Source organism: Sabethes cyaneus, chromosome 2, assembly GCF_943734655.1.
Source record: "Sabethes cyaneus chromosome 2, idSabCyanKW18_F2, whole genome shotgun sequence".
Lineage (NCBI taxonomy): Eukaryota > Metazoa > Arthropoda > Insecta > Diptera > Culicidae > Sabethes > Sabethes cyaneus.
Genome location: NC_071354.1, coordinates 151,264,549 through 151,290,233, shown reverse-complemented (window position 1 = coordinate 151,290,233; position 25,685 = coordinate 151,264,549). Strand labels below are relative to the sequence as shown.

The window sequence follows — 25,685 nt, the reverse complement described above, 5'->3', positions numbered from 1 at the left end:
TCGATCCTGTTGCTTTCTGCACAAAACATAGCCGGTACCATCAAAGGAGAGGTGTGTTTGATAGAGTGCAGTTCGAAAGTTTTGCAACGGAGTGCTTCTTACCTAAACTCTGATAGCGTGGTATCGGAGAATCACTGAATTGGGACGCATTAATCGTCTTTGAGACACTTTGACGTAGTGATTGATGATACAAGAAGAATAACCTTTTGACTTTTGTTAATATAATATTATCAAACATTCGTATTTTTACGAATTCTCATTGCCCAAATTTGATATTCCGTCGGTATAAACGAGATATAAAATTTTTGTTCAGGTTTTTGTCTAGCAGTCTTGCGACACGATTCTTCATCCATAAAAACGCAACTGTATTTCGTTAGGAAATTCTCGTAAAGCTTCCTTGAGTGTTTTTTTCCTTCAGATTTTGGATCGCGTTCGGTCCAGTACAACTTATGGCTGGGAAACTTTTCAAACTAGCCCCCTTCTTTGCGTTGTGGACACGTAATATCGAAACACCTGCTTTTTTTACCACGTTTCTTAATACCAACTTCGGGTTTTGTTGAAAAAGAGCCTACAGCTGTCCGTAGGCTCTTTTTCTGTTTCTGCCAGGTTTTCTGACGATGGTCAGACATATTTGAAAGTAGATTTGAAATTAGAATTCAAATTGCACTTCAAATTGGACTTGAAATCAGACTTAAAATTGAACCTAAAACTGGAATTAAGTAAGATTTGAAATTGAGCTTAAACTCGGACATGCAATTGAACTTACTTTAACCTTCCTAGTGCATTGGGGTCGTTTTCGACCCATCGGCATACTTACAAAGCTTGATACTCAGTAACGGTACGAGCTAGAGACTTGAAATTTTCTGACTTTTCCTAACTTTGGAAAATTAGCATTGTGGGGGAGTTTCAGCTTTCAGCGACATCTAGAAGAGCCACAGCAAAAAAAGTTACATATTATGCATTAAGGGTCGAAAACGACCCAAGTTTTGAAATTGCTCTCCTTCATCCATTTTCAATCCGAATTTCGTTTTCTTTACCTCGTTTGAAAGATATGGCCAAAAACTAGCACCCAAGGTATGTTGGGGAATATTTGTTGACTGATGGCCACTTCTGCGTCGGTTCCGGAACACCCACTACCAGGTCCCGGGGAACATTTTTATATTTTGAGATAATTCATTTTGCGGCACATCAAATCACATTGGCTTGATAAAATAAGACTAGTGGAAGTACAATGGGGACATTTTGGACCCGAATGACCACTTCCCCATCGGTTACGAAACATCCGGTACCTGGTTTTTGAGGCCATTTTTGAATTTTAGGATGATTTCTATTGCGGCACGTCAAATTTCATCTCATTGATAACATAAGACTATTGAAAGTATAATAAACACATGTTGAAGGCAAATGGCCACATCAGCATCGGTCCTGGAACATCCGGTACCCGGTTTTTGGGGACATTTTTGTATTTTAGGATAACTCATAATGCGACATATCAAATCACATCGGCTTGATAAAATAAGACTGATGGAAGCAAAACAATGTCATTTAGAAGCCAAATGGCCACTTTACCATCGGTACTGGGTCATCCGGTACCAGTTTCGGGGGACATTTTTGGCTTTTGAGATAATTCACCATGCGGCACCTCAAATCACATCGCGTTGATAAAATAACAACAATGGAAGTATAATGGGGCGTCAGTCGCGTATAATCCGGTATCCGGTATTTATAATGAACCGTAAAACGGGGTATCTCGGGGCAGAGGAATTACCCTGTAATCCAAAAATGTCCCCAAAACCCGGATACCGGATAGTCCGGAACCGATGGTGAAATGGTAATTTTGGCTCCAAAATTTTTCCATTGTACTTCCATTAGTGTTATTTCATCAAGCCAATGTGATTTGATGTGGCGCATGATGAATTATCCTATCCAAAAATGTTCTCATAAACCGTGCACCCGATGTTCCGGAACCGATGATGAAATGGCCATTTGTCTTCAAATGGTCCCCATAGCTCTTGTAACTGTTTTATTTGATCAAGGCGTTGTGATTTGATGTGCCGCAAGATGAATTATTTCATAATCCAAAAATATCCCGCGGAACCAGGTACCGGATGTTGCGGAACCGATAGTAAAATGGCCATTTGGCTTCTAAATGACCTTATTTTATTTTCATCAGTCTTATTTAATCAAGCCGATGTGATTTGATGTGTCGCAAGATGGGTTATCCTAAAATACAAAAATGGCCCCAAAACCCGGGTACCGGATGTTCCGGGACCAATGCTGATGTAACCATTTGCCTTCAAAATGTCTTTATTATACTTTCAATAGTCTTACGTTATCAAGCTGATGTAATTTGGCGTGTCGCAAGATAAATCATCCTAAAATTTAAAATTGCCCTCAAAAACCGGGTACCGGATGTTCCAGAACCCATGAGGAAACAGCCGCTTTGGTCCAAAATGTTCCCATTGTAATTCCATTAATCTTATTTTATCAAGCCAATGTGATTTGATGTGCCGCAAAATGAATTATCTCAAAATATAAAAATGTTCCCCGGGACCTGGTAGTGGGTGTTCCGGAACCGACGCAGAAGTGGCCATCAGTCAACAAATATTCCCCAACATACCTTGGGTGCTAGTTTTTGGCCATAGCTTTCAAACGAGGTAAAGAAAACGAAATTCGGATTAAAAATGGATGAATGACAGCAATTTCAAAACTTGGGTCGTTTTCGACCCTTAATGCATAATATGTAACTTTTTTCTAATGCATTAGGAAGGTTAAATCGGTCATGGACACGAAATTAGACGCTATAATACTCTTTTTCAGTCCCGATTTTTTCCAGTTTTGATTAGGGTTTCCTCCTTTTCTGTGCCGTTTTCTTGGTTTTCGATTTCTCTTTCCGTTTTTCCGCTATTTCTTTCGTTTTCTGTTTTTTTGTCCCGGGTGTTTTGCTCCATTCATTGTTCCGTTTTCGTTAACGTTTCCGTCCGATTTAACGTCCGATTTTCTTTCCCATTTTGTGTAATTTATTTTCAACTCTGTTTTTCCTCATATTTTTCCCTCGTCTTTTGTTATTTTCTTTCCCGTATTGTGAATTTTTTATTCTCTGTTTCCCTTTGTTTTCACTGCTAGTTTTCGTCTTTTTCTAATTCCGTTTATCTCCTTTTATTCTCGTTTTCGTCTTCGTTTGTTCCATTTTTCTCTTTTTGATGCTTCGTTTTTTCATGTTTTCTGTCATGTTTGTTTTGTTTTTGGCTCTTTTTTCCCTGTTCTCTTAGGTTTTCTTTTTGTATTTCCCGTTTTTCATATATTTCTTCTCCGTTTTAGCATTTTCTTTGGTCCGTTTATCCTGGTTTCCTTTTCTATTTTTTCTGTCCCATTTTTCATTTTTTGTTCCATCTTTCTCCTCAAAGGGGATATTTTGATCTCTTTTTCCCGTTTTTCTCGTTTCTTCTATCGGTTTTCTCTCTCGCTATTCTTCTTTTCCGTTTTGTTTCTAGTTTTTCCTTTTCCGTATTTTCTTTTTTTCTTGTTTTCCGGTTTTTACACTCGTTATTTCCTTTTTTCTGCGAATCCACTATTTCCGTTTTTTATCTTTTTTTCAGGTAATTTTCTTTCTTCCTCTTGCTATGTCTTGTTTTTTGTCCTTTTCTGTCACTTTCTGTTGTTTATGTATTTGACTTCCGTTTTCATTTTTTGCTAATCATCTTCTTCTTCTGTTCTCAATTCTCTATTATCCTAATCTCGTATTTTCTGTGTTTCCTTTTCTCTTTTTCTATCTAGTTTTGCTCTATTTTACCGGCCAGTTTAACCATATTTTCTTCCTAGTTTTTCATTCTTTTCTCTTGTTTTTCTTTTTTTCTCTTCCGTTTTACTTTTTCCTTTAGCCTATTTTTCTTTTCTTCTTTTCCTGTCTTATTTTTCAATTTTTTGTCTCACCTTCCTCCTTTTACATCCGCTGGGGTAAAAGTTGAGTTCGATTCCGGTTATAATTGGCTCCCATTATAGCTTGGTTCGATCGATAGAGCCGAGGTGGCTCGTGCTGTTTCAAGCACTCGTCTCCATTCAACTCGGTCTTGGGCCACTCGTCGCCAATTTCCTAGTCGTCTCAGAAGTTGCAAATCGCTTTCGACCTGGTCGAGCCATCGTGCACGTTGGGCCCCCTGTTCCTGGTGCCGGTGGGGTTGTTGAAGATGACTATTTTCGTCGCACTGTCGTCCGGCGTACGACGTGTCCGGCCCACCGTAGCCTGCTAACTTTCGCTAGATGTACGATGGGAGTCTCCCCAAGCAGCGCCTGTAGCTCGTGATTCATACGCCTCCACCACTCTCCGCCTTCAGTTTGTTCTCCGCCAAATATCGTCCGCTGCACTTTCCGCTCGAACACGGCAACGGCGCGTATGTCCTCCGTGAGCAGCGTCACGGCTTCAAGTCCATAAAGAACTACCGGTCTAATAAGAGTTTTGTACATTGTTAGCTTCGTGCGACGGCGTACGCTTCTTGACCGTAGCGTTTTACGAAGGGCAAAGTAGGCCCGATTTTCCGCTTGGATGCGCCGCTGGATCTCCTTACTAGTGTTGTTGTCCGCGGTCACCAGCGATCCCAAATACACGAACTCCTCTACCACTTCTAGTTCGTCGCCGTCAACGGTTACCGTCCGTGGGAGGCGCACGTTTGTTTCCTTTGAGCCTCTTCCTTTCATGTATTTGGTCTTCGACGCATTTATTTTTAGCCCAATTCTCCTAGATTCCGCTTTCAGTTTGGCGTAGATTGCCTCCGCCGTCGCAAAGTTCCTGGCTCCTATCGAAGTCATCTGCAAAACCTAGAAGTTGGCTACCCTTGGTAAAAATCGTGCCTCTCGTTTCGATGCTCGCTCCTCGGATCACCCCCTCAAGAGCGATGTTGAACAGTCGCTCGATCCAATGTAGCTCTGATCAGTCGCGTCAGTTTGTCCGGAAAACCGTGTTCCTGCATTATCTGCCACAGCTTGTCTCGATCGACTGTATCGAATGCTGCTTTGAAATCAATAAAGATGTGATGCGTGGGCACGACATGTCTGCAAGATCTGTCGGATAGTAAAAATTTGGTCCGTAGTTGCGCGAGCCCCCATGAAACCCGCCTGATAATTCTCTACGAAACCTTGTGCTATCGATGACAGCCGGCGTAACAGGATCTGGGAGAGTACCTTGCAAGCGGTGTTTACCAGCGTAATACCACGATAGTTGCAGCAGTCTAGCCGATCACCCTTTTGGTAGATGGGACAAACCAGTCCTTTCATCCATTCCTCCGGTAGCTTTTCCTCTTCCCAAATTCTCGAAATAACCCAGTGTAGAGCCTTTGCTAGCGTTTCTCCGCCATGTTTTTAAAGCTCTGCCGGTAGGCGGTGCTTCCCAGCGGCTTTATTGGTCTTCTGTATCCCGATTTCTCGGATCTTGGAGATCAGGTGTTAGGACATTACTATCTTCCATGGGCGCTCCTAGGTTAATTTCCGTTCCGCCTCCTTCTGCGACTTCGCCATTGAGGTGTTCATCGAAGAACTGCTTCCATCTGTCGAGCACCTCGCGCTCGTTTGTAATTAGATTCCCTCCGTCGTCCCTACACATGTCAGGTTTCCCTAGCCCTTCCGAGTTTGGTTCACCTTCTCATAAAACTTGCGCGTGTCATTAGCTCGGAATAGTTGCTTTAATTCTTTACGATCTCTGTCCTCCTTTTGACGCTTTTTCCTCCTCAGGACCGTGGTCAACTGATTCCTAGCTCGTCGGTATTTGGCCAGATTCTCTCTAGTGGCAATACTTAGATAATTTTTCCAAGCAGTTTTTCCCCTCCACCGCTTGTTGGCATTCCCCATCAAACCAATCATTTTGTGTACTCCGAGGTTCAATACCTAGTGCCGCGGTAGCGGCCTCTCCGATGGCCGACCGTATTCTGCCCCAACCGTCTTCGAGGTTTGAAGCACCTAACTCCTCGGAAGAAGGCAGTGCCTCATCGTCCTTTCGTGCCTTTCTCATCGTCGGGTCTACCTTCGTGCGGGCAGTGCACGTTAATGATGCTATAATTTAAAAAACGGCCCTTTATCCTCAATTCACACATTCTCTCGTTGATCGCCTTCCAATCTATCACACGATCCTGCTTTCCGCCCAACACTACAAAGCCCGTTCCCGGTTTGTTTGTAGCACCACCGCTCTGGTAAGACTGGGCCTTTCCTCCACGGATCTTCCATACCTTCTCTCCTTTGCGACAGATTTCCTGCAGAGCTACGATACCGAGTTTGCGGGGTTTAAGCCGTTCAATCAGCACCCGCTCGCAACCTGCGAAATTTAGCAATCTGCAGTTCTAAGTACCGAGTCTCCATTTGTCGTCCTTGTTACGTCGCCTAGGTCGATGCCGAATATTCCGCTCCGAATTTGCTTGAATTTTGTTAGTTGTAATTTAATTTGGGTGTGTAGCCGTACTGGGGCAACACTACCAAGTCTCGCGATGGGGCTGCCATCTTATAGTGCCGAGACTCACTATACCTCCTTTCCGGTTAGTATACGACCAAAGTTTTCACCGGGGTTGGTTACCCGATCTCCGCTAGAGGAGGTCGGGATCGGAGTGGCTGGATAAAAGGCTAACGACCACTATGGGGTCTATATTCCGCATTATCCAGCCGTTTAACAGCTTCGATCCCCCAGCTTGGGTAAAAAGAAACATTATACAATCTTAGTAAGCGGTGCTCCTAGGACCCTCCTTTGCCTGGTTATCCGCTCTCTCCCCTTCAGGTCTTGTCTCACTCTAGAGATACTATCAACACTTTTGATAAATTACTTTCTTCTACCGTTCCTTCCGTCTCACCTCATTATAAACCATACCATACCATACAATGGTAGACCATCCTCATGTTTTGTAGTCTTGAGCTTTATAATGAGGTGAAACATATTAAATAATTTTTAATAATGGTGGTTTTTACAATCTACAGAGGGAACTGTAGAAGAAAGTAATGAAGCAATAAACAGAGGTGTTAGTAGTATCTCTAGAGTAAAATAAAAGGGTTTTTTTTTTTCATTTAATTCTACATTTATGAAAAAAGTGAAAACACACACTTCAAAAAAAAAATTGTAAATGTACGTCTCTTGACATGCACATAAATGGCTGTTTACGTTTTATTTAATGGAAAAATACATGTGGTTGTGGTTATTGTTACGTGTTCATTATTTATAAGCAATTCAGTTTACGTCGAATGTGAGATTCATTTTTTCGTTCTGTGCAGTTATGTTATTCTTATTTGAGATTCTACTAAAATGCTCAATAATAGTTTCTGATTATTTACCTTTTTTCTGGTTTAATGTAGCTTGGCACTTTGAAACCAGCCTGTATTGTTTGTTACAGTTTGCGCTTTTCCATTCTTTCGTCTAGATAGAAACTACATCGGAATAGCAATTGCATTGCATTGAAGCAGCCAAAAAAAAACTCTCGAAATCTAATAAGCAATTTGTTGAACTAGACAGCATTCCATTTGTTTCATGGCTCTGTGTTTTTTATTCATTGTTCACGTGTAGGGCACTCTCGCTGATGATGGTCAATATTTTCATTATTCGAACTGACTGTTGATTTATCCTGCATTCGGCGTCAACCATATCGTGGCAATTCTTTGTCTAGATTTTTTACCACTGCTCTCTGGTATCCGGTATTCATAGTATAACTTTGCTTCCATGCTTTTTCTGTACTTTTTCCTTCAGGAACCTACGTCTGTGTGGCGGAAAGCGAGCTAGGAAGCGTCGAGTCGACCGCCGAAATAGTCGTGATAAACGACGTTGGGCCACCGAAATTCCTCTTCGAGCCGTACGATTTGGAAGCAATCGAGGGAACGACTATCGAGCTGCCATGTAAGGCCGAAGATGATGACATTCAGCAGGTAGGCACTTGATGGGGAAATAATTCTTTGTAACTGCTGTCTCCTTTTGTGGCTGTGCAACAATTCGATACGGTACGGTCGGACCATTGCCTGACCCCTCTTGCGATTTTAAAGAGCTGTTGTTTGTTTGCTGGCTGGCTGTGGCCCAAAACCGTATTTTCCATCACTGACATATGCACTGGGGTATGTGCACATAGGGGCATGTTTGAAATATGATGTCACATGTTGAAGAATACTGGATCATACAGATCGGATAACCTACCTTTCCATTCAGAAAATAAAAGATTTCTCTTCCTATGATCTATTCTTCTAAAGGCTGTGCTCGAAAACTGGACATTAGTACATATATCCCATTACCATCATATCAAACGAGTAAAGAGAAAAAACTATTCTGAATGCTACTGTGAGATAGCTTCGCGTTCACTTAATTCCATTTATTCTAGCTAGCTCATTTCCATGTTACTAAAAGGTGAATATGAAAGAATAAAAGTGACGTTGACTTGAAGGTGACCATCTAAGTGAACATTGGGTTAGGGTTCGGTAGTTCCCATAATTCGAGTGATAGAGGAACCAAATCAAATGTTTATTCTTGTTTTAGTTAAAAAACAAAAAAATAATACCAAAGAATGGGTTCTCTATAATAAAAAAATAAGAACTTGTATTGTCAATAAAAGGATATTTTCCTACGGGTATAACTTTTTACACTTTAGCTTTCTTAGCCTAAACGTCCGCCGTATTGCTGACCGAGTTGTAGAGCTGATATTTGCTCAGAGCCCTTATGATGTGACGGCATATAGAATAAATTTTGAAAAGTTAAGCTCACACAGGAAAAATGTGCGGAGTGAAGAAGCATCCATAGAAGACAGTAGCCACAGGCGTGTTCACTAGCGTGCTCGGACATAAGCAAAAGGTGGGGCACCTGACCTTTCAGAAGAATGTTTTGGGCTGGAAAATCCAGTAATAGTTAAGCGGCGAATTTATTATTAGCTCTGCAAAGCCTAGGTACTACACTCCGTACTGTTAAAGTATAGGACAATTGTGGGACTATTCCTACGAATCAATTCACTCTAACAGTCTCTCCCAGCTGAGATTCAAACATACGATTATTAGACCAACGTCGCACCTCGAGGCCACTTGGGAGGAAGTTATTATTATCACAAAAATACCGGCCGAATAGGTTGCAATTGGATTAGAAATTAGACTGGGAACTGGACTAGAAATTAGAATTGCAATTGGACTTGAAATTAGATTTGACGTAGGGCATTAGGTTATATTAGAATTTGGACTAATTTGGGCTTGAAGCTTTACTTCAGGTTGAATTTAAAATTAGAATTGAAACTGAACGTAAATGGGATTTAAATTCAACACGAGATAATTTGAACAAGTTTATTTCAAGATGAGTTACAAAAACTAGCATTCTGCCCTGCTTTATAACCAAAATGTAACAAACCGTGTTATAAGTAGCAGAACGACTTAAACTCTATGTAAAGCATTTTCTGTGTCGCAAATTTTGCTGTCACATTTATAATACAATTTGATAGAAATATCAGCCGGAGCTACAATTCTGTAATATTTTTGTTGGAATCATCTGATCAGGTACCTAGTTACGTCCGAACAACCGCAGGGGAAGTGGGTAGGAACGTTAGTGAAGCATCTACTTTTGAAAATGCAGGGAACCCATACTACTTTCATGGATATTACAGGACAGCAGAGGATATCGTGTTAGTAGGGTAAGGCAAACAATAAGGATCATGAGGAAGCTTTATTTAATAGTAATAATCGAATACACTGGAGTCGGTCCTTACGTAGTTTTATGCAGATCTTATGTACGTAACAAGTGACTTGACTACAGTTTATCGGAGATGAATACATAGGAGTAAAAAGTTAAGTGAAATGGAGTAGGGTATGTTGTTGCTTCGTCGTAATTGCCTATTAGGACGGGAATCCAACACAAATTATTAAAAATATCAGCATTTTTATGACACACAATGCAAAACTAGTTATTCCCTAATATTTTAGTTTGTTGTCTATCATACGCGATCAATCAAAGTGAGCTGGGATCTATTTAAATGCTTTTTATTATTAAAGAAGTCCTACCAGCCAAATTTCTTATGTTTTTTCGAGCGACAAAGAAGAAGATGTCGACTAATCGTTTTAATTTCCGTCATTCATAAATGAAAATAACTCACGCAAGGCATTGTCGTTATTCTACAGCCAGGAAAACGAGCCTGATCTGCAGAAATTTCGCAGAATAACATTTGTCATGCCGTCCTACACAAATACATGAGCGTTAGCTTCGTAAACATTGTTATGATTTTTAGTTCGGACGATGAAAAATTTTGATGGACGAATTTAAAAACGGTACGACGAATTTAAGAAATAAAGTCAGTTGCGTAATTTCAATAATATGCTTTAATAATCGCTTTTCAGTGATTTCAAAGTTCACGGATCGGAAGGTAAGTGTGTTTGAGTCAAATCAGAACAAGAACTTTTGGAGTATTCATTAAATCCATCCAACAAATGATGAAAATTAGAATGGATTTACTTACTACGACGGGAATTAGAAATAAACCCTATATAGGTACAGGCGAAAATAGAACAATCTCAACAATCTTTGAATGATATAGTTGCTTTATTTTAGTTTTCATCAGTGAATATCCATAATTAAGGTGAAATTAGTCGTCAACGATTCTGCCAATTTCAAAAGCAGTTTTTGATTGAAACAAAAATTCTGCTCATGAAAATATATTCGCTGTACTTGGGGCGAACCAACCAACGGTTGAAAGCCCCATCAAATAGTAAATAAAAAAATATTCGCTGTATTCAGATTGGCAAGAAGAGTGCCGTGAAAACATTTTTATAACAGAACCCCGGTTTTGGGCCCCAAAACTGCTTCCGAAATTGGGCTCTCCGACGAAAAGTTAATGATTGCTAATTTCTCGTTAAATTAATTTTTCTTTCTGATACCCATGTGCATTATTTAAACTTGTTACAACCAAAGTTCTCACTGTACAGGTGATTGATGAGCTAAATTGAAACAAATAATTTGAATAACATATAAGGCTTACCTGATAACAAGGCTCAGCCGTCGGCTCAGTCGCCGGCTCAAAATATCATTTTGAGATCAGACAGTCGGCAAGCACGCAGCATCGCACCACCCAGCTTAGCTACTCAATAGAGTATTATCGGGCTTAAATTTGACTTAATGTTTGGCTTAAAATTGGACATGCAATTGGACTTGACGTTGGACATTAAATTAGACTTGAATTTGAACATGGGCATAGACGAACTTTCACTTTAAATTAGAATAGACATTGACCAAACTCGTGACTTTAGTCATGACCTTGAAATGCGGTCAGGCATATATTAATATTTTTTTGAAACGATGATTCTACAATTGATGAAGGGACGGTAAGGGATAGTAATGAAGAAGTATTTTTTCGGGAATGAAGGGGAAGGATGGAAAGAAAGGGGTAATAGGTAGCTATGGTTAACAAGTTGTCGTTGTGACTCCTATCTTTTGTCCAATGTTGGAAGGTGCATGGGTCGAACCAAGCTGTAATCAGAGATTATAACCAGATTTGAATCCACAACACCTGCCAGGACCTTGTAAGGTACACGGGTACTAGTGAGCGACACCCCATGTTTTCTGTTTCATTGTTCCGTTTTTCTTCGTTTCGTGTCCCATGTTTTTTAATTATCAGTCCTGTTTTGTTTTATTGTTCATATTGATCTTTATTGTTCATTTTTTTTTTGTAATTTTCTTTTCCGTTTTCTGTTTTCCCTTTCTTTTCTACTCCTTTCGTTTCTAGTTTTTGTATTTTTAGCTCTCTTTCTAGTTTTTCGTTTTTGTCTGTTCGTTTTTCCTCTTTTTGATGCTCCGTTTTTTCTTGTCTATTCTGTTTTTGGCTGACTTATCCCTTTCCTTTCCGGTTTTCTTTTTTCGTATCGTGTTTATCTACAATTTTAGACTTTGGTCTGTTTTTGTTGTTTTTCTTTATTTTTGTCTAAGTTTTCCATTACCATTTTGTCCCATCTTTCACCTTCTATATGCCGTTTGACTAGTTTTCCTTGTTTCTTCTCTCTCTCTCTCTCTCTCTCTCTCTCACGCGCGCGCTGTTCTTATTTTTCTTTATTACTCCGATCTTTTCTGTTTCGTTTTCTCTTTTTTGTCTAATTTTCTCTTTTTATCTTGTTTTCTCTTTTTCTTTGCCTCACGTTTGCTTCTTCTCTGTCCCGTCTTCATTCTATTTGTCTCGTTTTCTCTACCGTTCTCTCTTGTTTTTCCTTCTGTCGACTGTTTCCACTTTCTTTCTATTGCTGTCCCGTTTATCGCCTTTTTTAGTTCATATTTCTCTCTTGTTTTTCTCTTTTCTGTCCCGCTTTTAGTAGTTCCCATGTTCTCCTTTGCTTTTCCCTCTTTTTCTATCCCGTTTCTTTTCCTTTTCTGCTCCGTTTTTCCCTTTCCTGTGCCGTTGGTCCTCACTTTCTTTCCCGTATTCCTCGTGTTTGAATTGTTTTCCTTCTCATTTTTGTTTTACTCTCTTTCGTACTCCCTCTGTACTCCTTCTGTAGAGTAATCTTTTCTGCTTTGTTTTCCCTTTTTCTCTCGTTTTCTTCTTTTCCATCTTTTTCTCGTTTTACGTATCGTTTTCTCTCCCATTGTGTCTGGAGTTTTTTGTTGTTCTTTTTATTTTTTTCATGCCAATTTTTGTTTTACTTTTTCTTCCTCGTATTTTTCTTCTTTTTCTATGACATTTGTTCAGTTTTTATCACATTTTTCTCCGTGCTCTTTTTCATTTCTATCTCCAAGAGCAGTACGAGCCGTACCATCTCTACATCAATCAGTAATTCATCTGTATATATTTTTAATGAGATATGAATTTTTGAACTTGGTAAATATTTAGGAAAACTGAGTTTTCAACCCCAGGAACAATAAAAATGTTACGGTAATACCTCGAAATAAAGCAACCTCGATTTAAAGTAATTTCGATATAACGTAACTCGATATAAGGCCATTGCAAATTACAAACCGAAATGGGAATTCAAACAGTGGAATTTCCATAAATCGGCCAAAAAACATTTCTTTCGCTTTTAGCTTTATTTAATAGATTTTTACATGGAAAATAAAGGATATATTAGAAGCAAAAATAGATTTGGTTTTCACGTTTAAACCTTAAGTAAAAATGACTAAAATCCATTTTTTTGCTCGATTAAAAAATTCGCTTTGTTTTTTTTCGCCCCCCTCCCTTCAGTGGCCCTACACCGGAGTGACAAAAATTTTTTAAAATATTTGTAATGGCCTAATGCGATTTTTACCTCGATATGATGTAATTTTTTCAAAAGTCTCCTAATTAATAAAAAACACCTAATTAATCCTCCTTGCAGTATGACTTCGCTTTTCTATTGAGCAAAAATCATCACTATTTTTAAATTTTAAAGTATATGATATGATGGTATAGAATTCCATTAGTTAGATTTCCAAATTTCAGTTAATAAAAACTCTATCATAAAATTTAGAAGGTAACGGTTTGAAAGGCTCCTCTTGCGTTTGCAATGGATTTCATTCAAACATAAATAAATATTGTTTTTGCTTCGATATAAGGTAACTTCGATAGAACGTAACGAAACTAAAAATAAAGTTACTTTATATCGTGATATTACTGTATTGCAAACTGCATTAAAAACGCGAAATGCAAAAATTTTGCAGACAGCACAGCTTGCAAGTAAAATCCCTGCAACGAGCTGTCAAATACTTATGTCAACTTATTGTGAGTGTCAATCGCATTAAATTGACATGAATAGTTGACAGCTCGCTGCTGGGATGCTGTCTACAAGTTTCTTGCATTTCGCGTTTTTGATGCAATTTGCAATATCATGAAAACATTATCAAAAAATAAAAGAATAGAAATTGGAAAACTAGAAAAAGTATTTGAAAAAAATCTCAGTGGCATGTTTTTGTCCTTCCGGTGTTCGGGCGCTAAAGGGGGGGGGGCGAAAAAAAACAATGTGAATTTTTTTATCGAGCAATAAAAAACATGAATAAAAATGCTTAAATTTTTATTTAAAGTTTAACCGTGAAAACTGAATTTATTCTTGTTTATAATATACAGTTGGATTTCGAATTTGGCATGGTTCGATTTTGGCAACACAAGATATTTCACCTCCAAAAATATGCTTAAATATCAATCAATTTCAGCATACATGCTTTAAATGACGAAGAAGTATGTTCAGTATGTTCATGAAAAAAAGTTATGTGGTTTCGAACAATAATACTTTTATTGCCGTAGGACTACGTCTTACCGCAGGGTGCCAATAACTTATTTGCACCGGATTGGTAGCTCTTGTCGGACTTTTTAAACTTAAAATTGTTACAATAGTTGATTAATGATATTTAGTCAATTTCTAAAGCATTTAAATTAAATTTTTCATATTGAAAAAGGGTCTCGATTTTGGCACGGCTCCGATTTTGGCAACATAGGCGACACGCATTTGTTGCCAAATTCGAAATCCTACTGTATACGTTATTATTTTCCATGCAAAAATCTACGAAAAAAAGACAAAAACGAAGCAAAATTTTTTTGGACGATTTTCGGAAATTCCATTGTTCGAATTTCCATTTCTGTTTTAGTGCTAGAAGCGTTAACTCAACTCGTACACTCATTTTTCGAGTTTTTCAGACTGTAGAGCCCACAGACAATTTATTTTATAAAAACAATGTGACTCATATCCTACAATTATTTTTTTGCCCCTCGATTTTTCAAGCTAATTTCCAAGGAGGGGTGATAAAAACTTTAAAAATAATTTGCAATGGCCGTATTTAAAATTGAATTTAAAATTTAAAATAAATATAAATTGAATTCACATTGCACTTGAAGTTGTATTTGGAATTAAATCTAAAATTAGACACAATATTTGATATAAAATTAGTATTGAAAATGAGCGTAAAATAAGAATTAAATTTCGACTTGAAATTATGCTTTAACCTGGCCTGCCTGATTTGAAATTTAATTTACAACTGGACTTGAAATTGGTCTCAAAACTGGAAATAGTTTTACGCAATTAATGGCAAAAAGGTGACGGATTAAATTAAAAACGGTGAACTTTTGTGTTACTGAAATTATTTTGTATTATATAAAAATTTAAACAGAAAATAGGATACGACCCCGTTGTGTCCTAGCCTGGGCATGCTAGTGGGCGTGTTATATATAGCCAAAAGGCGAATCAGTTCATGCAGAACGCTAGTATGTAGGTGGCTTTCGCATTAGTTATTCAAAAGCCTTTTTTCCTGTCTGAGCAAACAGTTTCAACCAAATTAAAGTACTTTTTCCGATTTACTAGTAAATATTGGCACTTCATTTTGAGAATTTTATTTTGGCCTCAATTCAGCTTGTTTTGTTGCAAATACCACCAATTTGAAGATCGAATAGAAAATATATGGTGCTTGCATATGTTGCACCTTTCCTTCGAGATAAGGATAAAAGTAAGCTCTCGAGAAACGTTCGACTCTTTACCAGGTCGAATAATGTTGAAAATTGAAATGCGAATTCTTTTACTTTTACTTTTCTATTATTTTATTATTGCTTTACGATTTGTGCAATTAAATAAGATTAGCTTCAAACAAAATTGTTTTAAATAAAAAAAATCGCGTTAATACTTATGAAGTCTTTACGGATTATCAGATTACAGTTTTGATTTAGTTATTTACACCTAACTGCCAATCCCAAGCAGCCCGCTGGAATCTGCTTCTTACGTACGTTTAAGGTTTCTATTAAAAGTTTGAAAAACTATAACGATTTCGGCTTACGCATTGTTGTGTTGGTTGGTACAGTTGGTAGATTATAAAAGTTCAACCGAAGCAAAGACTGTACTGTGCCCCAGACTACAGCTGACTGCAGCTTTACGGAGCAATAACTACTACCGAAGTAGAAGGAAGCTTTTGCGCTCGGTGAGCTGACCCAATTGTTAAACGTGTTGTTGCTCCGGCACGGGGCGGAGGAAAAACAGACGATGGGAATGCATCATAAATCCGATTTAATGGATGGTATAAATTTTCGATATCGATAAATTATTCAAGGAGGAAAGCAGAATTATTTCAAAACTTTAATTTGCATAATATTCTCACTATAGTAAGGTTCTGTGCCTGGGACTTCATCTCGGCTGAAGCTCCAGTTCGAAACCGGGTCGAAAGATTCCCATCATAGAAAACCGAGGGTTCGAAAGCCAGATGGTTCCGAAAGCGAAATTGGCACGTTCAGCCCAAAATGGGGCGTAGCACTTTGCCATTGCATTGAGATGCTATCAGCTGTAACTAAGTTTGAATCGTAAATTTTATAGAGTCGATCCTAGGAGAGGATTTCTGCTGCTTTCAGTTTTAGTTTGTTGGGTGCTAAGGGTCTTCTTTGCATTGAAGTCGATAACCATTGTATGTTTACCGAAAATAGATATCTGCTGGTAACAGCAAATATACTTCGAATCGATTCGCAATTAGGTCCAGCGTTGTTAATTGAAATCTATGGTTTTACATAGAATATAAGTAATAATTTACTTATAATAACAGACAAAAATACAGTAGGATTTCGAATTTGGCAACAAATGCGTGTCGCCTAGGTTGCCAAAATCGAAACCGTGCCAAAATCGAGACCCCTTTTCGATATGAAAAAATTGAATGTAAATTGACAGAAATTGACTAAATATTATTCATCAACGATTGCAATCATTTTATGTTTAAAAGGTCCACCAAGAGCTATCTGTCCGGTGCAAATAAGTTTTTAGCAGCCTGCGGTCAGACACAGTTCTACGGCAATAAAAATATTATTGTTCGAAACATGCTATAACCGCAAACTTTTTTTCATGAACACGCTGAGGGTATCACTTTTTTCGTTATTTAAAGCATGCTTACGGAAACTGAGAGATACTTAAGCATATTTTTGGAAGTGAAATATGTTGTGTTGCCAAAAACGGATACTTTTGTTGCCAAAATCGAGGCATGCCAAAAAACGAATCGTGTCAAAATCGAACCATGCCACATTCGAAATCTCACTGTACTGTGATTTTCGCTGGCATCAAAAATTAAATTATAAATCAAGTAGACAGCAAAGATTTTTTCCCCAAGTGAAAAAATATAACCATTTGTAGTACCGTGAAAGCACCAGCCGCCGCGCACTTAGTACGTTGGCTGGTACATAAATGCATGTATTAAAATATTTCTTTTACATATTAGGCCATTACAAATATTTTAATAAGTTTTTGTCCCTCCGGTGTTGGGCCACTGAAGGGGGGGGGGCGAAAAAAAAAACAAACTGAATTTTTTAATCGAGCAAAAAAAATTTGGATTTTAGGCATTTTTATTTTAAGTTTAAACGTGAAAACCAAATCTATTATTGCTTTTAATATATACGTTATTAATTTACATGTAAAAATCTACAAAAAAAGACAAAAGCAAAAGATAATTTTTTTGGACGATTTTCGGAAATTCTTCTGTTTGAATTTCCATTTCTATTTCATGCTAAAAGCGTTAACTCAACTCGTATACTCATTTTTCAAGTTTTGCAGGCTGTAGAGCCCACAGACAATTGATTTTATAAAAAAAATTAACTCATATCCCAAAAATTATTTTTTTACCCCCCGATTTTTCAAGCCAATTTCCAAGGGTCCCCCCAAGGGGTTACAAAAACTTTTGAAATGATTTGCAATGGCCTTATTATGCACTATACATTTTCGGTTAGTGTTTTTATTACGCTTTCAGACAAAAATATTAAAAATGTCGTTTTGTTGCCACTAACTAGCAAAACACGTCTTCGAGTGCATCATGTACATGTACCAATCCCCGCGCACATAATTTTGCTGCGTTTCCATTGCAGTGCACCAATGGTTCAAACGCCGCGGACTTTTCGTACTCATTTATTTCAATAAACATTTATATTATATTCAACTGCTAATATGTTGTTTATTGTTTATTTGTTGTTTATTCTATAAAAAATCATCTGACATCATATGGTCTTAATGATCTAAAGTAACGTAATATATCACATGCTTTTGTAAATTCGCTGACGGAAGGTCTTTGTAGACACGTTAAAATCGAATAAATGATAAGCCTCTTGGAATCGTCCGCTCACACTCAACATTGGGTCATTATTGCCATATACAGTATTTCTAGGAGGTGGTCGTAGCCACTGTCTGGGCCTTAGAATGCGCTGTGGTGCGTAGATGTGAATTTGACCAAGCAGGGCGGGACTATCAATTTCACATTGTAAAATTTTTGCACCAAAAACAGCTTGGTTGGCATTTCGTCGTTCTTCCAATGTTTCGATGCCAATCAATGCACACCGGTCTTTATAAGGAGGCAGGTCTTGCGGATTCGTCCATGGAAGGTTACGTAGGTTGCACAGATTCGATTCGGGAAATCCATAACTCTTCATATGGCGACCATACAATTGACCCGAATTCGAGTATAGATCTAACTAAAGAACAGTACAATGCGCGTAGACACAGTGGATCAGTGAAATCAGCAGCAACTTTCGAAACAAAACCAAGTTGGCGATTAGCCTTGTCCACAGTAGCAGAGTAGTGCGCTTTGAAGGACAGTTGGTAATCTAACAGAACGCCTAAATCCTTAATTTGATCGACACGTTTCAAAACAGTTCCGTCGAAGGAGTAGTTGAACAGAATGGGATTCTTCAGACGCCGATAGGAAATCACATAGCATTTTGCTATACTAATCACGAGCTGATTCAGCCGGCACCACCTGGTAAAGCTGTCAAGCATATCCTGTAGACGGAAACAATCATCTAGCTTGCGGACGACGAGATAAATTTTCAAATCATCCGCGTAGATCAACACACAACTGTTCGGTATAATCGAAGAGACATCATTGAAGAAAAGAGCGAATAGAAGTGGTCCTAAGTTACTTCCTTGAGGAACCCCGCACTGCGGACTGAATATTGTTGATTCAGCCGATCCTATCTCTACATATAGCTGTCGGTTTGCTAAGTAAGATTTCAGCCAATCACAGAGTCTATCTGAGAAGCCGAGACGTCGAAGTTTGGCGTAAAGTATTTCGTGGTTCACTGTGTCGAAAGCAGCCTTGATATCCGTGTATATTGCATCAATTTGTACACCAGCATCCATCTTGCTGATACAGAAGGAAGTAAACTCACAGAGGTTCGACTCCACAGATCGCTTGCGAAAGAATCCGTGCTGAGATGATGTAATGTAGTTTTTGCATGCTTCAAAAATCACTTTGTTCAGTATGGTCTCTAAGCATTTCGACCCGGCAGACAGCGAAGTTATCCCACGATAGTTGGCAATATCCGTTTTGTCTCCTTTTTTGTATACCGGCGTCATACAGGAGCTTTTCCAGATTGTAGGAAATGTTCGACGTTGCAGTGAGAGATTGAAAATCGCTTGCAGAGGTTCTACTAGAGCACCGGAACACTTTTTCAGCACACACGATGGGATGCCGTCCGGCCCAGCAATATATGACGACTTCAACTTCGCGAGAGCCGCAACTACCATCTCGGAATGAATACTGAAAACATCCACGTCAACAACGTCGGGGGGAGCATAGTGAACAGCATTGCTTATATCTGGATCATGGAGGGCTGCGGTAGAGTTGAATACATTCCCGAAATGTGAAGCAAAAAGTTCGCACTTTCCATCGACAGTGGAAGCGGTTAGATCACCTAACTTCATACACGTAGGTAGACCATAATCCTTCCGCTTAGAGTTTACAAACGTCCAGAACCGTTTCGGGTGCCTGCGTAAGCTACTTTCTGTCAGATTGAGATGTCGTCTATACAGCAGTCGATTGTAGCAGCGGTATACTCGACTCGCTTCCTCAAATTGGCATTTGGAGAACTGGTTTTTATGCAGACAATATTTCTTTAGCATTTTAGAACGTTGTCGTTTCAGATACCTTAACCGCGCATTAGACCATGGTGGATTTTTCGGAGGTCTAAATGGGGGTACCACCTCAGAGAAACAGCGACGCAATTTATTATTGAAAGCAGTGACTGCGTCATCAACATTCACAGTGGCGTATACATCAGACCAATCCATTTGGCAGAGCAATCCATTGAGGGCGTCAAAATTTGTTTTACGGAAGTTGTATTCGGATGCATCAACGTCATTGGTATGAGCAACAGCGGGCAGACCCTTGATGGTTAACCGTTATGTGTGCAACAGGGTACCCGGGTACCTTTTCAGTTTTAAAATAGTTATAACTCATTCAATTTAAAACATACGTTTTTGAAATTTTGCGACATCGTAAAACTCGTTGATCTTAAGTAATTGAGGTTTTTTGGTGCATATCCATAAAGAGGATTAGCGATGAGAGGCCCTTGAATTTTTTTATTATGTAGGAGGGCGACAAGGGTACCCAGGTACCCATGATTTGCTATGTTCATAACTTTGGCTATCTTGAACCGATTTGGATGAAACCAGTGGCATTTGATTCGTACATTTATTTAGTTTTGATCAGATAAAGCATTTGGCCATCAAATGACATGTAGTTCCCGGGAATCGGTAATTCCGGAGCAACGTCCGGTAAAATGTGGGAAGCCGCTCGTTTTGAAAGAATATCAGCCTTCAGTAAAGCTATTAGTTTTCAACTTGACATTGTGGACCCTTTTTTCATCTTTTTATATAAATTGGTGACTTTAGATCGCATTGGCCATTCCAGAATTGGGTCCCTGTAGGGTTACAGATGGCCAGTTGGGTGCCTAATCCAATATTAGAATTGGTTTAGCGGATCTTTTAGATGTTTTGAACGGATATGGCCAGTTTAGTACTGATTAATAATTTCGGAACTGGTTCCAAATGTATAACGGATGGTTCTACGTTTTAAACTGTTCTGATAATGCTAAGCATTATCTTGAATCCTGCGGTATGATCTGTGACCCCGTAGAAACCATTTTCGAAATAACCAATCAAAATACAACGATATGTAAAAAATATCACCTACCGAACTAATTCCAAGAACTTTGATACCCATATTGCTAGGTTTTACCTCCAATCCTAGACTGGCCACCCATGACCCCACAGGAACCTACTCCGGAATGACCAACCTGATTCATCTCATTATATGAAATAGTTCATTGTATGAATTTTTAGAGTTTTTATATCCGCATGACTGATTTTCCTGCAATACAACCAGTTCTCTATCTCACAGCGGACACTCTGTCGGAATTCCGGGTTTTCGGGCCCCGTATGTCTTTTAATGGCCAAATAGCCAAAGAATTCAAAACTAGATAAATTAACGAATCAAATGACACCTATTTCATCAAAATCGGTTTAAAATTGTTGATGTTATAACAATATCAATTTTGGGTACCCGGGTACCCTTGTCGCCCTGCTAAAGGTGTTATTTTTGTCGCACACATAACGGTTAACAAAAGAGCAGGATGATCAGGATCCAGTCGCACAACAGGTTCGGGAGCTTCTTCGGTAGTACTACTACTAGTGATAGAGTCAGAAGTGTAAATCAAGTCAAGAATTCGGTCCCTGGAGTTGCGAACTGCATTACGTTGTCTCAAACGGCAAAACGACAAACCATCGAGTAATGTGCGACAAGCTGGTGTAAAGTACGATAAAAGTGGATCAGCGAATAGGTAACCACCTGTAGTTGCACTCCATTCCACGCGAGGTTGGTTGAAGTCACCAAAGAGGATTATCTCATTACAGTCAGAACGGTTCACGATTTCAACAACAGTGTCCAAATGCAATTGAATGTGGTCGCTATCCTTGCTATTGTTCGGCGGAATATAAACAACACCAAGGAAAATGACCTTGTCATGAAAAGCGATTTTGATCCATAAATTTTCAACGGCTTGTCCGCAGGATAGATGAACAGGGGCCGCATTTATGTTTTTTGCAACGGCTACTAAAACTCCTCCACCTCTTTTCCGTAAACTATTATGCGCACCACGATCAACCCGGAAGACATTATAATCATTGCTGAACAATTGGCGAGAGGCGATGCGATCGTCAAGCCACGTCTCAGTAAAAACGTACGCGTCGTACGAGAACTCTGAGGTACTCAGGAACACTTCGGAGATCTTGGACTTCAATCCACGGACGTTCTGGTAGAAGATGCAGATGGACTCACTGGAGGTTTTTGGCTGGTCAGTTGCCGTTGCAATAGTATTCAGCACAGCGGTTGGACCGTTAGTGGCGATTATGCTGGAGCGCAAAGAGTCGACACGCGAAGAGATATCACATTGAAGTATTGAGGTGTTCGAAGTGTTTTCACTGAAATTTTGAAAAATATCAGGGCGGGAAAAGGTGGGAATGCACGAGTACTTGCCTGAGATAGCAGGCTGGATGTTGTTATAAATTTTACTATCATAAACATGTTTTTCAACAGTTCTTTTCAATTATTTGTCTTTTAAAGCAAAATAATATAAAATATATGAAAAATACTTCTATATACATCCAAATGCAAAACAATCCCTCCCTTTAGAAAAACTGTTGTACAATAGAACATTAGAACATTCTTCATAACCCTTTCCTGGTTCTATTAGTAGATGCTATCTTCCAAAGACCCATGCGCGGCGATAGGATAAGGTAATATTTTGGCTGTACCAAAGGCCGCACACTCGAAAATACCAGCAAAAATGCAGCAACGATCAAAATGTGCAGCATTTTATATGAAGAAATGTTTAGTTCACTTCTCGTTTCCGTTTCTGTGGAATATTTTTTCTACGCGTCCCAAGAAACTCTTAAATTCAAGAATGCACTTTTTTAGTTTGTCAGCTAACAAATTTGCAAAGATGGCGCACGCTATGTCTGAAGGCACTTATTATTTAACTCTCATGCACCTCAGATTTCTCTTCACAGGATGTTAGTATTGGCCAAAACGATTCATTTAAAAAAGGTCTTAAAATATTCTATCTTGGGTTTTTTGAAAAATTCAATTTTTAAGTTTATCATTCCCTCTCAAGTGATCATACCCGTTGTAATCGACCACCTCCGATTTCAACCAAATTTGGTATAATTGCTCATTACAGCCCCACATTCAATTTCTCAAAGTTTAGTACGGATTGATCAATCCCCCTTGCACGGTAATTGGCTATACAATGATTGAATAAGCTACTATTCAAAAAAATGTTGTTGGGACTCGAAGAAAAGTTCAAGGAGCGTGAAAAGTAGATGAAATTCATAATTTCTATACGATCAATGGTAGGTTAACACACTGTGGCACCCGTAACTAGCGGAAAATATGTATTTGCCAATATGGACTTACAGTGAAAAGTATGATTACATTTAGCTAAGACGCTGCGATTTTTTCTACATCATGGAAATAAAAATATTTTTACAGGACCTATTGCCGTTCTTTATTCAGCTCCAGTTTATGCATCTGTAAGTGTCTTCGCTGCTGCCCATCAACGTACTCCTTCGCGCCTTGACCTAACCACAACTCGACCGGAAGAGGACCTGAAAGAATGATTACAATGCTGTGAATCTGAAAAAAATGTATGCTTTTAAATGCGAATTACAGAGATATATGACACAATCAATAGCTGTCCAAATGATCCACGTCTTATGTTCACATTTACCACTATAATAGTCATGAACCATTGCGAATAAACGAAACATAACTATGAACAGTATCGCGCCTCCCCGATAGAGTACGTAATCTTGAAAACGTTGTATGTATTTAGGTTTGTGATATACTACGCCATTCCACATGCAGAAAGACAAAGCCGAATAATACGCAAACGGTAACAGCACTGATACGCCGAATTTTGTAAGTTCTGCATCTGCAAAAAGTGATCAAGTTTACAAAACATACGTAGAGTCGTAGAGGCGGTTTGAACAGTGAGCTTACATTTTGGGAGATATATCCAAGCTACAATGATCACAATGACGGGATTCAGGAAGGCGTACAAAATTCCTAATTTCCGATACCAGCGTAAATCCATAGTTTGTTCACGTACAGAATCAAGATAACAGAAACCACTTTAGTACAGCTCGTTCGCTACTGCGCTGCTGGTGCTAAACAATGGATAGAAAATAAAATGCTAGTTTGTTGTTGTAATCGCATTGTTTCGGAACTGGACTTTAGCGCTAAAGCGCCTTGTTGTCAAACGATTTTGTATTTTCGGAAAGGAATGCTCTATATTTCCAACCAGTGATTGATAAATGACAATTATACGCGTTGGGTTTAATTGGAAGTTTTTGCAAATAAATGTGGGATGTGTGTGGGAAAGATATCAGTAAGCAATTTTCGGACGGATAGGATTACCAGCTGACCCGACAAACCAGGGGCGGACTGGGAGCCAAAGGGCCCACCGGGCCTTTGAGATTAGGGGCCCCAGTTTGCAAAATTCTCATGATAGTAAATTAACACAAAAAACGACATCTATTCCAAAGACATCAGCGTTACAAGGACAGTAAATCGAATGAATATGGGCTCTACTTTGTAAGTCATGTCGTGCAATTCGACTCGACTCAGGCACTGTCGAGTGTCGAGTATCGGGAGAACGGGCAGCATAGCGGCTCGAGGCTCGAAACAAAACAAACTCAGTCGTTATTAGGACCGAGTTACCAGCTTTTAGCGTGTGCGTCATATTAGCGGTTCACGGTACTTTAGTTTGCGCGCATTTTTATTCAACCCAATCTTCGCTACTTTGAGTTTTAGTTTGTTCAGCCACCACCACATATGCTGTTTTATCGACAATATCCATTTCATGAGCCCACATGAATGGTCCCTCATGTGGTCTCAAATGAATGTCCCTCACTTTAATAAAGTCCCCTGCGAGGTTAGAATGGCCATGATTTTACGGTCGATGGTATCATACGCAACTTTGAAATCAATGAAATAATTGTGCGTTGAATTCTGTATTCATGGACTTTTTGGAGGATCTGCCGCTGCGTGAATATTTGATTTGATTTGCGTGATAAATGATAGGATGTCTGTTCCGGGACGGAACCAAACTTTCTGAAGCAGTCAACTATTTTTGTTAACGACGCTCAAACTGTAATATTTATTTTGGTTAATATACAGATTTTCTTAAATTCTACTTCACTTACAATAAAGTGGTTTCTTCTCCCACTTGCAACTTCCTTTTGTTTCACTTTAATCGCACTTAATCCTATTTTGTAATTATAATTTTAATTCAGTTTACATTTCAGATCATTCTTTGGTATTTTAAACTTACGGTTTATTTAGGAATTGTTTGGTTGCCCAACTTCGGTTCAGCTACCCTAACGTCGGATTTATGTTTTTCTCCCGCTTCGTTTGGTATTTTGCTGTTGCTATCGGAAAGTCTCCGGTTAATTTGCATGGTTTTGATTAACTATATTTCTTACTTACAATCTAAATTCCTATACTTTTGGAACTTTTGGCGAGAATTTTCCTTTTCAGGTTTGCACCGCGATTCACCGTTCCTGCATGTAAGTAAATACAATGGTAAGTATCTTTCTTCGACTTTCATCACCAAATAGCTGTTTCTTTTCACTATCTTCTACTTACAGGCCTCCAAACAGAATTACGGAACGATTTTGTTCCTCCTACAACCAAGCGCAAAACTATTTTATTCAAAAAAGGCTTTAAAAACTTTTACTTTCGGCAAACTACACTTTGTTTACTTTTAGTAGTAATCTAGCTAATTCACGATGGCGATTTTATGCTCCACTTCTAGTCTATATTGCCTTACTACTACCACTACATCTACACCTACTCCGTCCTCTTGTTTATTTACACCGTATCTCTATCCCTTTCATCTCATCAGTACTCATTTGACGTACCGCAGAGCAGTGTTACCAGAAATGCTTCTGCGGTGTTGCAACAATGT

At 38.8% G+C, this 25,685-nt stretch overlaps 1 protein-coding gene across 2 annotated transcripts in view; it reads left to right on the top strand.

Moving 5' to 3' along the window:
• Nucleotides 1–25,685, top strand: part of LOC128738427 (peroxidasin) — a 285,835-nt gene that overhangs the window by 207,873 nt on the left and 52,277 nt on the right. For both annotated transcript variants that reach the window (XM_053833533.1, XM_053833532.1), the window contains one exon: nucleotides 7,712–7,887. In XM_053833533.1, the coding sequence (XP_053689508.1) occupies nucleotides 7,712–7,887 (176 nt within the window). The remainder of the gene's footprint in view (nucleotides 1–7,711; nucleotides 7,888–25,685) is intronic.